The sequence below is a fragment of the Hyaena hyaena genome, unplaced genomic scaffold (assembly GCF_003009895.1).
Source record: "Hyaena hyaena isolate Hyena2069 unplaced genomic scaffold, ASM300989v1 scaffold_3, whole genome shotgun sequence".
NCBI lineage: Eukaryota > Metazoa > Chordata > Mammalia > Carnivora > Hyaenidae > Hyaena > Hyaena hyaena.
Genome location: NW_024080635.1, coordinates 5,970,742 through 5,987,102, shown reverse-complemented (window position 1 = coordinate 5,987,102; position 16,361 = coordinate 5,970,742). Strand labels below are relative to the sequence as shown.

General features: G+C 38.9%; 1 protein-coding gene across 1 annotated transcript in view; it reads left to right on the top strand.

Annotated features, from left to right (window-relative positions):
* The window catches only part of WDTC1 (WD and tetratricopeptide repeats 1), a 67,389-nt gene that overhangs the window by 6,746 nt on the left and 44,282 nt on the right, over window positions 1-16,361 (top strand). The window contains exons 2-3 of the mRNA XM_039231422.1: window positions 11,640-11,787; window positions 13,438-13,521. Coding sequence (XP_039087353.1) covers window positions 11,740-11,787; window positions 13,438-13,521 — 132 coding nt within the window. The 5' untranslated portion in view covers window positions 11,640-11,739. The remainder of the gene's footprint in view (window positions 1-11,639; window positions 11,788-13,437; window positions 13,522-16,361) is intronic.

Below are 16,361 nucleotides of genomic sequence, written 5' to 3'. Positions count from 1 at the left end.
CTTCGGATTCTGTGTCTCCCTCTCTCTCTACCCCTCCCCCGCTCGTACTCTGTCTCTCTGTCTCTCTCTCAAAAATAAATAAACATTAAAAAAAAGAAAAAGATGAACTAGGTCTCAGGATGGCCCTCAAGAAGAGAAGCCACAAAAATAATTACAGTGCAAAGCAGGAGGCAGATGAAGGAAACGGTGAGAGCTAAATTTTCAGAGGCCCTGATTTTGAGGCAGAGAAAAGAAAAGGGTTTGGGGACTTTTCTTCTTATAATTGAGATATAACTCTTATATCATAAAGTCTACCCTTGTTCTTCACTTTTTAATATATCCACAGAGTTGTGCACCCATCACCACTAGTTCCAGAATGTTTTCATCATGCCCCAAAGAAACCCATACCCTTTAGCTGTCACCACCACCCCAGTCACTCCCATCTTCTTCCTCAGTTCCAAGCAACCACTAATCTTTCTCTGTAGATTTTGCTGTTCCTGACATTTCATGTAAATGGGTTCATACTATATGTGGCCTTTTGTGACTGGCTTCTTTCAAATAACATTATGTTTTCAAGCTTCACCCATATCATCACATGAATCAGTCCTTCATTCCTTTTTATGGCTGATTGATATTCTATTATATGGATATATCACATTTTATCCATATATGGACATTTATCCATTGATGCACATTTGAGTTGTTTCTACTTTGGAGCTCTGAACATTCATGTACAAGTTTTTGTGTAGATATATGTTTTTGTTTCTCTTGGGTTATACCTAGGAGTGGAATTTCTGGGTTATATGGTAACTCTATGTTTAACTTAAAAAAATTTTTTTTAATGTTTTTTATATTTTTGAGAGAGAGAGACAGTGTGATCAGGGGAAGGTCAGAGAAAGAAGGAGATACAGAATCTGAAGACAGGCTCAGCTGTCAGCACAGAGCCCGACGCGGGTCTCAACCATGAACCGTGAGATCATGACCTGATCCAAAGTCAGACGTTTAACTGACTGAGCCACCCAGGCGCCCCTATGTTTAACTTTTTGAAAGGAGGCTTTTCTTAAACAATTTTTTCTTATTGCAAGTAATACTGTCACTCACAGTTAATAAGTATTTCCAGTGTGCCAGTTATCCCATATAATCCTCAGAACAACCCTGAGGTAGGTGCTATTATTATCTTCATGTAACAAGTGAAAAATAGCCAGTGTTTCTTGAGTACTTAGCACATGCCAGGTATTGTGCTGTTTTGTATTATACCCTGTGACATAGATATTATTACATATACCTACATGGTAGGTAAAAAACAAACAAAAACCTTAAAGGTAAATAATTTTGCCCAAGATCACACAACCTAGTGCATAGTAGAGCCAGATTCATACTCAGATTTCTTTCAGTCCAAAGCTGGCTCCTAATGGCTATTTCTATATTACTATAAGAAGAATAAGTGTTCACAATAGAATACTTGGAAAATACAGAGGAACAGGAAAAAAAAAATATATATATATATGTTACCTGTTGTCTTACCAGAGAGATGACCACTGGCATATTTTTAATGCATGTCCTCTTTTTTAAAAAATTTTAAAATGTTTTTATTTATATTTTGAGAGAGAGAGAGAGAGAGAAAGCACATGCTGAGGAGGGGCAGAGAGAGAGAGACATAGAACCCGAATCAGGCTTCAGGCTCTGAGCTGTCAGCACAGAGCCCAATGTGGGGCTTGAACTTGTGAACCATGAGATCGTGACCTGAGCTGAAGTCGCACACTCAACTGACTGAGCCACCCAGGTGCCCAAACGTATATCCTTCTTGTTATACCATTGCAGATATGTACACTTTTGGTTTGTCTTTTTTTTTTCCCCCAAGGCTAAAATGGTCACATGTATGTCTTGAACCTGATTTTTTAACTATATATGATTAGCAGTTTTCTATTTCATTAATCAGTTTTCCATGTTTTGAATGACCCTGCAATAGGAAAGGAAGATTTTTGAAAGGACTTTATAAGAGAGGATTCCAAATATATACAAAGTAAACAGAATAGAACAAAATAGTGAACCCGCATTTATCTATCATCCTATTTCAATAACTGTCAACATTCTGCCATTCTTGTTTTATCTATACCTCCTTTGCTTTCCACCTCCATTCCAGTTTTTTAAGTGTTTATTACTGAGAGAAAGCCCACGTGCACACTAATGGGAGAGGGGCAGCAGAGGGTGGGGACAGAAGATCAAAGGGGTCTCTGTGCTGACAGCAGAGACCCCGATGCGGGGCTGAAACTCCCGCATGTAATCACAAATCCTGTGATCGTGACCTGAGCCAAAGTTGGACACTTAACCGACTGAGCCACTCAGGTGCCTCTCCTCCATTCTATTTTTTTAAGTAAAATTTACCAACATTAAAATTCACTAATCTTGACTGTGCAGTTTTGACAAATGGATATACTCATGTAACCCAAGCCCCCAACCCCTGTGTAGCCATGCTCCCATCATATATAGAACCTTTCAGTCACTCAGAGTTCTCAGGGGTCCTTTTCTTGTTAATCTCCATGCACCCAAGTAGCACTTCTTTTTTTTTTTTTAACTGTATTTTTCCTATTAGAACTTCATATACAATTGACTCTTGTATACAATATACAAGTATATTGACTTCATATACAATTGACCCCCCCCCAGGCAGTCAAAAATAGGCATATAACTTTTGACTCCTGAAAAACTTAACTACTAATAGCCTACTGTTGATGAGAAGCCTTGCTGATAACAAATAATTAACAACTATTTTGTATGTTATATGTATTATATCTATATTCTTAAAGTAAGCTAGAGAAAAGAAAATTTTATTAAGATCATAAGGAAGAGAAAATATATTTACAGTACTATGCTGTATTTATTGAAAAGAATCCACATATAAGTGGACCCACACAGTTCAAACTTGTGTTGTTCAAGAGTCAACTATAAATGAAATCATACAATATGTGCTTTTTTAAAAAATATATTTATTTATTTTTTAAAACATTGGGGGGACTGAGGGGCAGAGAGAGAGGGAGACACGGAATCTGAAGCAGGCTCCAGGCTCTGAGCTGGCAGTACAGAGCCCAATGTGGGGCTCAAACCCATGAACCATGAGATCATGACCTGAGCCAAAGTCAAATGCTTAATTGACTGAGCTACCCAGGTGCCCCCAACATGTACTTTCTTAAGTCTGGCTTCTTTTGCTCAAAACCTGTGAGATTCACCCATATTGTTGCCTGTGTCAGTAGTTCCTTTTTAAAAATATAATAACTTCATTGGTATATAATTCACATACCATACAATTCATCCATTTAAAGTGTACAATTTAGTGGTTGGTAGTATTCTCACAGATATGTGCAACAATCACCAGTCAAGTTTAGAACATATTCATCATCTCAAAAAGAAACATCAAACCACAATGAAGTACTGCTTCATACCCGTGAGGTTGGCTATAAATAAATTAAAAAAAAAAAAAAGTGTTGGTAAGGATGTGGAGAAATTGGAACCTTGTACATTGCAGGTGAAATTGTAAAATGGTGCAGCTGCTATGGAGAACAGTTTGGCAATTCCTCAAAAAGTTAAATATAGAATTACCATATGACTCAGCAATTGCATGCCAAGGTATATACGCAAAAGAATTGAAAACAGGTAATCAAACAGATACTTGTATGGGAACATTCATAGCAGCACGATTCACCAGCAGATAGATAAATGGATACCTACAATATGATATAGCAGTGCAGCGGAATAGTATTCAGCCATCAAAAGGAATGAAGTACTGATGCATGCTACAACATGGACAGACCTCAAAATATTATGCTAAGTGAAAGAGTCCAGTCACAAAAGGCCACATATTGTAGGCTTTCATTTATATGAAAAATCTAGAATAGGTAAATTGATAGATGCAAAAAGTAAATTGGTGATTGCCAGATACTAGAGGGAGGAAGGAAGAGGGACTGACTACTTAATAAGTATGGGATTTTCTTTTGGTGTGATGTGTTTTAGAACTACCTAGAGGTGATGGTTGTATAACATGGTGAGTGTACTAAATACCACTGAATTATACACCTTAAAATGGTCCTCTGTAGCCCCAAGAAACCACAAATCTACTTTCTATTTCTATAGATTTGCCTGTTCTGGCCTTTGCATGTAAATGGAATTATAGATATCCCTCGACTCTCGAAAGTTCACATTATGCCACTCACTTTTACGAAGGATCTACATCAGTACCTCTTTTCACTAACCAAAGAGAATCCAAAGAGGATTTTTGCTTTTATGAAAAGGGTGAAAATCAAACATAGTGTTCAGCGTTTGTTTTGCAGTGAGCTCATTATAGGGGCAGTGTGCACCCTGAGCGGAGAAAGTGGCACCTCCCAGCTTCTACCCTGGGAACCTCACTCAGCATCAAACCACCGTAGCTTTGAACTGTTTCTCTGAGCATCTATGCTTTATCTTCATTTATTTTGCTCATCCTTTAGCAAGATGGTATCAGAAAAGCCTAAGAGAAGAATCTTTTGGGTCTGGGAATGCTAAAAAAAGGTTTCCATTTAATAAACTGATGGTAATTGCTTCTTCGCTTTATGCCCTTGCAGCTTAGGATAGGTTTCATAGGAACACTTTGCTTTTGGATAGCAGGAGAAACCTATATACAACATGTGGCTTTCTTTCACTTAGCACAATGTCTTCAGGGTTCATTCATGTTGTAACATGTATCAGCACTTTGTTACTTTTTATGGCCAAATAACATTCCATTGTATAGATACACCACATTTTGTCCATTCATCAGTTGATGAGCATTTGGGTTTCTACCTTTTAGCTATTATAAATAATCCTGCTCTAACCATTCTTGTACACACTGTTGAATGGAGTTCCTTTGTATTTAACAAAGTAACCATTTTACTCCTGATCTTGCAATTCAAAGCTAACAGAAGTCAGAAAGATACCCCGTTCTCTGTGCCCCACCATCCTACAATGGAATCCCCATTGTCAGCTTTGTCTCTCTGGTAGAGAAGGAAGTAAGAGAAAAATGTTGTAACTATGTCACTGAGCATAGATCAGCAGCTATCAAGTCTTACTAGAATTCAGATTTGGCTAATAACATCCATTAAGCACCTGCTGTAATCCAGGTACTATTTTGTACCTTCATATATATTTCATCATTTATTTCTCACAACAACCAATTGAAGTGAATGGACATCCCCATTTTACAAAGAAGGAAATTGAAACTCAGAAAGGTTGAATAACTTGCCTAAGTAGGTAGTAATTGGTACAGTGAGGGGGCTGGACTTCAGGCCCAAGTGCCTAAGAATTTTAAGTCCTCTTCCCTTTCTGCTACATTAACCCAAACAAGGACTGTGGCACACCTGAAATAGGTGGTCCCTCACGTTTATTTGGATATTACTATTCAGTCTTTGGTTCCAGATGAGTAACCTTTGCCAGGCATACTTTGTTCTAAGGCTTGTTAACCTCAGGCTATTATATTACTGGTACTCTTTGCATTATGAAGTAGATTAATTCCTCCAAATTGAGCTGTTAATTGAATTTTCTTTAACTTCCTTTGTAATAGAAATGCCCCTGGAAAAAAAGTTTCCCAGGAGCCCGAGTTAAAAGTTTGTGGAAGGGATAGGGTTAAATGGTAACATGCTAGGCATTTTAGACTCTAGGAATAGAATACCTTTTGGGAGGTATATCCTATGCATGGCACCTCATGTTTTCTTTATAACATTATGTCATATGTTTTCCTTGACCTCATAGGCATTTTTATATTTTCTATATTCCCAACTCCCAGCAACTGACTTCCTTCTTCCTCCTTCTCATTGAGAATCAAGTAGAGCTGGCCTGAAATATCTCCAGTAACAGAAGATGCCTTTTCAACCGTTTGTACTTTAGAGATTTTTTTTTTAATTGAACTTAAATGTTCTGCAAATTAGCCCTCAATGTTATTAGAGCCTTAAGTGAAAACATAAGGGTATACTCAGTTCACGGTGCTATCTTTAGAATGAAGAATACACACTAAAAGTTGTTTGGGTCTGTTACAGTCCTAGTTTTTTGTTAGTGATTTCCAAGTCATCTTTATTGCTCTACTGTCCTATGTTTAGTTTGTTTCCCTCTACTGTCATTTTTCTTCTTTCTTCTAATATGTGTGAATAAATGAGTATAAATAAGATTTAATTTATTATTCCTTGTGGCTCCATCTGAATTTACTGTCTTGGCTGTTCATTTTGGTCATTCAGTTAAATTAGCCTTTTTCAGTCCGTCTGAGAAGTTCTGATTACAATAGCCTTGGTGCCATTGATATTCAATTCATGACAACTATATTGTGTGCTCTTGAAGAGAAGGGTCTGTGTTTGGCTTGTTCTTTGCTGTATTTTCAAAGTCTAATGTAGTGCCTAGCATACTAGGCATTGAAAATTTTATCTTATGGATTCTTGAAGTCACTTACTTCAGTCTTTTTGAATCTCCGCAGAACTGAACATTCAATTTGCATACTGCACCAGAGAGAAATCCCCTTGATGTAGTCTTTTCTGGTGCTAATTCATAAATATATAACTTGTTTTCTTCAATTCCAAGTGTCTCCATCATGTCATTCTGTATCCATGAGTTCTCTTTGCTCTATAGAATTTACTATTCCAGGATACTTCTTAAAATAATGCTTTTAAAATTTGACCATAATTAAATCTCCTCATTTTCAAATAACCATTTATTGATCTAATTATTTATATTTTAGAAACCTTTGAAGTCTGAAACTAATTATACCTCTTGCAGATTTAGGGGTATTTCCCTCCTGATGTGAACTTTTTGAATAATCTCTACTTAGAAGTGTTTTTTTCAGTAACACATGCCTGCCTAAAAAAGTTTGTAGAAGATGCTGAATCCTTGTTTCCTGGAGGGGGTGGTGAAGGTGGGCTGTACTCCAGAATGAGCTACCGGCCAATGTGCTGTCATTTCTTCTCAGGATGGGCACAGAAATGTTCACCTAAATGCTAACTGAGCATAGTTGTATTAAATTTGACATTTTGATTTTTAAACCTCTACCTACCAGTCTGATACTGTTTTGAATCCCACTTTCTATTTTACCATTTACCTGAATTGTAGTGTGGGGATTTTGGTCTGCTTTCTCTGCTTTTTCCCTCTTTTATTCCTTTTAGTTTTTTCAAGCATACACCAGTCTTAGCTAAAGTCTCTTGCCTTTGATTCTCTGCTTTTTTAGGTGCTATGTCTTTCATCCTAGTCAGTATTCTTCCACATCTAGAATAGTGCCTGGTATTTAGTAAAAACCCAGTTAATGTTTTAAGAAAATTAATGAATGAGTAGTAACAGTTTAGTTGACTCTTATGGTGGGTTGTCATAGTGATCATTACTCTGGTAAATTACATGCCATAGTAATTTATTCATACATACAAAGTAGTTAAGAGTATGCATACAGCGCTGGGTTTGAGTCTCTGCTCCACCTCCATTTATTACCTGTGTGACATCATGAAAATTGTTTCATGTTTATGACTTTATTTCCTCTTCCGTAAGATGATGATAGTAATAGAATCTGTCTATCATACAAGCTTTTTGAACCAGCCTTCCTCTGCACCCTTAACAGTGGTTCTCTCTCCTCGGATGTGTCCTCCCCAGGTCCTTTGTGACTCCTCGTCAATTGTGTTTGAGTGTCATCTTTTGAGAGAGCTCCTCTGTTATCAGGCAGGATTTGTAGCTGTAAGCAACAGAAACCAACTCTGGCTGATTCTTGAAAAGCTATTAAACTCACAAAATATCAGGGAAGGCCACAAAGCCAAGCTTGAAGACTGGGCTAAAACAAGGGAAGTTGGGTAGCAGCCAGGACCCATGGACAAAATCATTTACAGAATCAGTCCATGAGGTCACTACTTATACAGCTTACACCCCCACCACCAGATGGCTTGACCTTAATGGCCATTATAGCCACACCTTGCTGCCAACATGGACTCTCCCTGGTCCTCTGATTCTTTGATACCAGATCCCAATTAAAGTCTGGGGCTGATATGTCTGGTTGGCATAGCCTGTGTCAGATGCAAACACTCTAGCTATAAGGGATCCTCAGAGAAGGAATCTTAATCTCTACTATTCTCACTTCATAGTGGGAGGCACTCTGTCTTCTACCAAACTCATTAGATGGGGGATTCCCAAAATACAGGAAGGGGTTCAGATCCTGAGCAGCTAGAAAACTCCATAAATGTGTATTACATTTTCTTCAGACTTCAAGTCTAAAAGTAGCCCATCAGTCACTTCAGTATCTTCTTGTTTTATTTTCATCACCGTACTTTTCACTACTGGATATATTCTTACTTTACTTGTATTTTTGTTTATTATCTATTCCCTCCTGCTAGAATGCTGGAATGTTAGTATCATGAGAGTAAGGAACTTGCTTTTTTGTTCACTGCTGTATCCCCTGGGCCTGTAATAGTACCTGACATATGAGCTTCTTGTGCTCATTTGTTGAATGAATAACTATCTAAACCCCTTAGCACAATTCCTAGTACGTAATAAATGTGTATTTGGCAACTTACTATTTTTTAGCAGAAAAAAGTATTTATATTCTTTTAAAAATAAAATTAAAGAAAAAACTTTGTACCTTCATTATTTCATTTGGCCTTTCTAGTAGTCTTCCAAGAAAAAGACTTTTGGGAGTGAAGAATGAGCCTTTTTCTGGTGAAGCATCTGTGGCCCCTTCAGTGTTTATTCTGGCTCTTCCTGTGCCTGTGAGACACAGGAACGAGAGCCTCCTTGGGGGAGATTGAGACTTCACCAAGGCCACATAGCTGGTCCTACTTAATACGAGGTATACTTCCTGACTTTGGTGTTCTTTCCATAATAGTAAGTCTCACCCTATATTCTTGGTAATTGTGGGTGAAATTACTATTGTTTCAGGGGGAGGGGGGCAAGGAAGGTTGACCATTATATCACAAACCAGAGGCATAAACATAATTGCAGGCCAGTGTTTAGTTTATGCCAATTTGTCCAAATTCACATTTTTAATTTGATGGTCAGAGGCCCCTGGAAAAGTCATCATGAAACCATAGGTGTTCCCAGTCGGCATCCCTAGATGTTCTTCATGTTCACTGGTTTTGTGATCCTAAACAGTGCCAATGGCTTCCATATCTCCCTGGTAATACTCACGAAGCTGCAGTGCTGGATGGTTTCCACATTGTAAGGGAAGGCTCTTGCCCTTTTAAGAGCTTATGATCCCCAAATCAATCATGGAGGCATAAGCCCCAAAGAACTCAGGCTGAATGGGAATGTCTAATTAGATAGCAAGATTTTTATTGTCCTACTCTGTTTCTAACACTAAAGAAAAAAATCTGTGATAACATAGTATTTATATAGAGTTTCTTTTTGTGATTAAATGCCAAAGGAAAAGAAGGAATCTGCTCACAGGACAGGTGGAGAGAGTGTGATTTCAGGAGGGTGTGCTAGGCATCTGTAGGAGGGCAGCTGATGGAAAAGCAGGGCCAGGAGACCCAGACGTGGGAGGGTTGGCAGGGAGGCCTGGTGGACCCTGAGAGCCATCAGCACAGCACAAAGGGCCAAATGGGGAAGAAAGACTAGACCTTTTGCTTGGCTTCAGAGGTAGAACCAGGACCAAAGGTTGGAAATAACAGGAGGTAGAACCTTCTTTTAAAAGATTAGGGTTTCCCCCCGCCCCGGGTTTAATTTTTTTCTCTAGCTTTTTTTTTCTCTGATGGTAATATTAATGTGCTTTTGTAGAAAAAAAAATTGAAAACCTCAAAAAGCAGAAGGTAAAAAACCTGTCACACTGCTGTTTAAAGATGGCTATTATTATTTTTTAGATTTTCTTTCTTTTTTTTTTTTACAAATAGTTTATTGTCAAATTAGTTTCCACATAACACTCAGTGCTCATCCCCACAAGTGTCCTCCTCCATGCCCATCCTCCCCTCCCCCCCACATCCATCAATCCTCAGTTTTTGTCAGCATTCAAGAGTCATGGTTTGCCTCTCTCCCTTTCCCCCACCATTTCCGCCCTTCTTCTCCCCCTTGTTCCTCCGTCAAGTTCCTCCTAATCCTCCTATACGTGCAAACATATGATATTTGTCCTTCTCTGCCTGACTTATTTCGCTCAGCATAACACCCTCAAGGTCCATCCATGTTGCTACACATGGCCAGATTTCATTGTTTCTCATTGCCATGTAGTATTCCATGGTATAGATAAACCACATCTTCTTGATCCATTCATCTGTTGATGGACACTTAGGCTCTTTCCATGTTTTAGCTATTGTTGAGAGTGCTGCTATGAACATTGGGGTACATGTGCTCCTATGCATCAGCACAAAAATAATTTTTTTTTAATGTTTTATCTATTCCCAGGAGAGAGACAGAGACAGCGTGAGCAGGGGAGGGTCAGAGAGAGAGGGAGTCACAGACCGAAACAGGCTCCAGGCTCTGAGCTGGCAGTCAGCACAGAGCCTGACGTGGGGCCCGAACCCGCGAACCGCGAGATCATGACCTAAGCGAAAGTCGGACGCTCAACCGACTAAGCCACCCAGGCGCCCCACAAAAATAATTTTTTGATGTTTATTTATTTTTGAGAGACTGAGAGAGCATGAGTGGGGGAGGGGCAGAGAGAGAGGGAGACAGACTCCAAAGCAGATTCCAGGCTCCGAGCTGTCAGCAACAGAGCCCGACATAAGGCTCGAACCTACGAGCCGCAAGACCATGACCTGAGCCAAAGTTGGACGCTTAACGGACTGGGCCTCCCAGGTGCTCCTTATAATTACTTTTTAAACACAACTTTGATAATAGTATTTACTGAAAAAGCATCATGTTATCATGTAAACATTTAGTGTGATGTAAACATTTTTCCTTCATAAGTAACATTTCTAATGCTGCTTAATATCATATGGCTATACATTGTTTAGCCATTCCTCTGTCACTGGAAATTTTGGTACTTTTAATTTTTTTGTTTTTACAAAATCTGTGATAAATATGCTTGGGTATAAACTTTTGTATTTGTTATATTTTGTAATTTCTTAAGGTAAGTTATGGGAGATGAGATTGGTAGGTCTTTCTAACCATCAGAATTTATAACAAAGGAATAAATTTCTTCAGGAGGTGAGACTGAAAGCCTACCTATCAGGATATTGAAGAGGGATTTCTTTATCAGATTGGATTGTAAACATGATCACCTTTAAATTTCCTGTCCACTCTTTGATTCTATCAGTCTGTTAAAGGGTTGAATGCTCTGTCTATGATACTGATTTGGTTATGGAGAGAGCCAATATGAGCGGCAGGGATTTAAAGTATAATTAAAAGACTGGTTGCCACAGATTATTGAGCAAATGAAAGTTGACATCTTTCTTGCTGCATGCCGTGTTCTTACTTTTAGGATCTTCCTTCGTACTCCTATCCAACCTCCCATTTTCTGGTGAAGCATATATGACTCCTTCATTGTTCCAATACTTCCTGTAGCTCTGAGTCATTGTCTCCCCCCTCCCACCCTCTTTACCTTCCAAAGGTTCTTCAACACAGTGGAGCAGAGCCAGCCCACCATGTCATAAATCACAGGCAATAGCCAGTTCACTGGGTAGGCTGGTGGGCTATTTTAGGGATGGAACCAGGACTCTGAAGCTACCTTTTTCCATCCCCCAAGGTTTGATGATTTTTTTTTCCCCTAGGTAATTAAATGTGTGTCCTGTGGACCTGGGCTTGGCTGGAATGTTCAAGGGTCCTGAAGATCCTTCTATAGCTTCCTGCTGTTGAATTCATTAAGAGAAGATGGCAAAAGTCAACATAACTAGAGACCTCATCCGTAGGCAGATCAAGGTAAGCAGGTCAGACCTTTAAACCAGAGCATGAGGTCCTTTTTCCTAACAAATTCATTTTACAGCTGAAGAAACTGAGGTCTGGAGTTGGTGACTTGCCTGAAGTCACATAGCTAATTAGTGGCAGACTCTGAACTAAAATCAAGGTCTCTTAACTCCTATCTTCTTTTGCCCAAGAATATGGAATTCATGGAGATTCCTCTATCCCAGTGCTTTGTACCTGGGCTGCTGAAATTAATGGAGGTTGGTGGTGGCAAGGAACCATCAGCACACTGTGCATGTGTGTTGTGCATGTACAACTGTGTGTACATATGTAGGTGGGTGTGGGTGTGGGTGTGAGGGTACAGCCGGAGAAAATATGGCATCTGCATGTTGCTCCAGCCGCTAAGTTGTGCATGTAACAGAACCTGGAAGAGTCTTAGTCCTGGTTCAGCTTAGACTCTTTCTTCTTTTCTTTAAGGGTCTCCTGCACCTGCCCTGTGCAGTTTGTACATTCTGTAAGATGAATGGATGATGGGGGAGTCAAGTTCATTATTAAGGTAGCCCAGGCTTTGTTAGGGGAGCCTGCAGTAAAGGAACACAGAGATTTAATGGAAGAAATTCTACCAAGACTTGATGTGCTCCTATAGTGAGAACCCCAAGCTGGGTCAGGAGCTTAATCTCACCACTGCCCTAATTACCTATAAGTCTTGAACCATTTTACCTCTCTGTATTTTCTTTGTTAAATGATAATAGTATCTGCCTTTAGGCTGGTTATAGAGAATGAAATCTGAAAGAACACAAGGAAATTCTTTGAAAAGGTTAAGTGCTAAAATATGCTTTTAATTAAAAATCTTTAAAAAATTAAGTGGCATGCAGCATAAGCTGTGTTTCTCAAAAAGGATTGAATGTATACATGAGCTATGTACTTGGTTCACGGAGCACATCAGTCTGTGTTTTGTATATTTTTCCCTGCATCCCTGAATCCTTTAGGGGCTTTGTCCATTTGTGGGAGGTTTTTTTGTAGTTTTATTAGACTGGGTGGCCCTCAAGGGCAAGGACCATTTCCTGGAGGCACAGAATCATAGAATTGGAGGGACCATGCAAATTATTTTTTTCCTTTGAATATCCCCCACATTATGTGTCCTAAAGATGATGCCCACCCTCTCTCTCCAACTAAAGATGGAAACTCCTTCTTATTTGTTGTTCCCATTTTTTTCAATTTCTTTGTTTCTTTATTTCTTCCTTTTGTAACCTAATAGCACAACTTAATACTTATGTTTTTAATGTTTATTTATTTATTTTGAGAGAGAGAGAGAGCGCGTATGAGTGGGGTAGGTGCAGAGAGAGAGAGAATCCCAGGCAGGCTCCACACTGTCAGCACAGAGCCTGATGCAGGGCTCCATCTCATGAATCATGAGATCATGACCTGAGCCAAAATCAAGAGTCAGACACTCAACTGACTGAGCTACCCAGGTGCCCCAGTGCTTAATTTTATACTCTTTTATTATTTTCTAATCCCTGCTCAAGTATAGTACAGGCTCCTGCAGGCCAATTTCTTATTACCTTTTGTAGCTCCTGCAGTGCCCGGGACAGTGCTGGATATATGATAGGCACATAGTAAATCATGTTGAATTGAATCAATGAAAATGAGTTTGTGTCTGTCCCCCAGGAGCGAGGTGCCCTGAGTTTTGAGCGGCGCTACCATGTCACTGACCCCTTTATCAGACGACTGGGCCTGGAAGCAGAGCTACAGGTAAGAAATCAAGTTTGCACCTTAGATGCAGATGGGTGGCTCTTAATTCTCTGCCTACAGAGAACCCTCCTGGCATTATTCAAGGCAAAAACATGTTTTTCTCTGCAGGTCATACCTAAGGGTTTCCTGTCCTTTTTAGCAGTTTTATTAAGCAGGTAAATAGACAGGTGAATCAAGGTTAGTGATTGACATGGTCATACAGAAATTGTTTTTTGGTCATATTTATTTGCCTTGTGTTTGGAAAAATATTGTTGAAATACATACCACCTTTTTTACTATTAAATTGGGCAGTAATTATTCTAACCAAAGGAAGTTAAAGTTTACAAAGTTTCTACACACACACATACACACATGTTTTCTCATTTTAGTTTCAAAGAAGTGTTGTGGGAAGAAATATAGGGATTGGATATTTTTTTAAAAAGGGTCTAGAAAGGCCAAGCATCTTGTCTAGTGTTGTCCTATCCAGTCCATGGAGAGCCAGGCCTTTAATCCAAAAGTACAGTTCTTTCATTGTGCCCAGCAGAGACACTCCATAATGTTAGTTGAAGGCCCTTTCCTTCCTCCAGATCATGTTTGGACTCCAAGATTTAACGTTCCTGTCCAACTTAGTGTTACCTGCAGGTTGAGTAAGAATTCTCTTTAGTTCCTTCACTGTAGTATTTGTAAGTGATCCTGTTGATCTTAGAAAAAGACTAGAAAGAATGTTCACAGTGTTATCTTGGGGTAGTGAGATTACAGATGATTGTTACTGCTTTTTTAAATTATAAACTTTTATCCATATTAAAATATAACTACATTATGGGGCACCTGGGTGGCTTAGTTGGTTAGGTGTCCGACTTCGGCTCAACTCATGATCTTACTGTTCAAGCCCCATGTCACGCTCTGTGCTGACAGCTCAGAACCTGCATCCTGCTTCAGGTTCTGTGTTTCCCTCTCTCTCTACCCCTTCCCCTCTCTCTTTCTCTCTCTCTCTCTCTCTCTTTCTCTCTGTTTCTCTCAAAATTAAATAAACATTAAAAATTTTTTAAAATAAAAAATAAAATATAACTGCATTAGTGGTAATATGGAAAATATAAGTAAAAATTACTTCTTAGTCCCATCTCCCTAAAACAATTACTTTTAGCATTTTGTGTACTTCCTTTTATCTGCTGCATATTTTCATATAATTGTAATCCTACTTTACATTGAATTTTGTATCTTAAATTAACATATAATAATCCTTTTTTCCATGTTACCAAGTAGTCTTCACAATTTTCACTTAAAATTTTTCTTTTCTTTTTTTTAATGATTATTATTTTTTGAGGGAGGGTGTTGCTGCAGAGAGAGAAGGAGATAGAGGATCCGAAGCAGGCTCCATGCTGTCAGTGCAGAGCCCAAGGAGGGCCTGTAATTCACAAACTGTGAGATCATAAACTGAGCCAAAGTCAGACGCTTAACTGACTGAGCCACCCAGGTGTCCCCCAATTATTCTGATTATAGAAATAATAAATATTATCATAGTGGAAAATATGGAATAGACAAAAATATAGAAAACAAAATTACTTTAAATTCTATCAACCATAGATAAACATTATTAACATTTGGTATACTGCCTTTGTGTTTTATGAAGCAGTTAAGAGATGGGTATTAGAACTGGATAAATTAAGTTTTAAAACCTATCTTCTCACCACCTGTATAGCCTTGTGCATGTTACCCCTAGTTTCCCAATCTGTAAACTAGAGCAATAACTGAGAATTGGTGTAATGATTATATGAGATTTGTGTGAAGCACTAACACAGTGCCTGGATTATAGCAAGCTACTTCAATAAATATTATGATTTTTGACAATTATGATTCTTAAGTCTTTTTTTTTTCATGCTTTTATAAATTTTTCCCCCCATTGGGAAATTGGGCTCATACCATTTATACAGTTTGGTAAACTCTTTTATATTTTTCATATCATGATTGCTTTCCCATATTTCTAAAAATTCTTTGAAAACATAATTTCTAATAATTTATATATCTTTTATGGTTTTGTAGTTTCTTTCTAAATTTCCTTCGGAATATAACTCAAAGTATTTCCCTCTAGTGTAGTTGCAGGCAGGGCATGGAAGATTTTACCTCCAAAGGGATTTTTAGTAACGTCTAGAAACAATTTTGGTTGTCCAGACCAGGAGGGTACTACTGGCATATATGGTGGACAGAGGAGAGGGATGCTGCTAGACCTTCTACAGTGCACAGGGCAACAAAGTGTGCGGCAGAGAAGTACTCAGCCCCAGTGCCAACAGTGCCATGATGGAGAAGCCCTGCTCTGGTGGGTGCTGAGTAGATAGTGATCGCTGACTGGCTTAGCTGTTTCTTTTAGCTGTGCCTCTGCCCTACCCATATTCTCTTCCATCTCTTCTTAGTCACATAACTTTGTCCAGAATAGACTTGGAAACTTCTATGAACACAAAAAAGGATCCCGTCTATTGTCCCAAAGGTTGGAACTCAAATACAAAATTACATTAAGGTGAATTATTTCAACTTGCACTTCCCTAATCTATGTAGCAATGCATAGTACGAAAGAATGTCCAGATGTACAGTTCTCTCTTTTGAGAGAAAGAGAGAGCATGAGCAGGGGAGGGGTGGAAAGAGAATCCCAAGCAGGTTCCACGGGGGCTCAATTCCACATGGGGCTCAGTTCCATAACTGTGAGATCATGACCTGAGCCAAAATCAAGAATCAGACACTTAACCTACTGAGCTACCCAGGTGCACAGGAATGTACAAGATTTAGAAGTAAAAAACAAAACAAGAAACAAATAAAAACTCGAGTTTAAATCCCAGCTTTGCCACTTGTGAGACTTAGAGAAGTGAGAG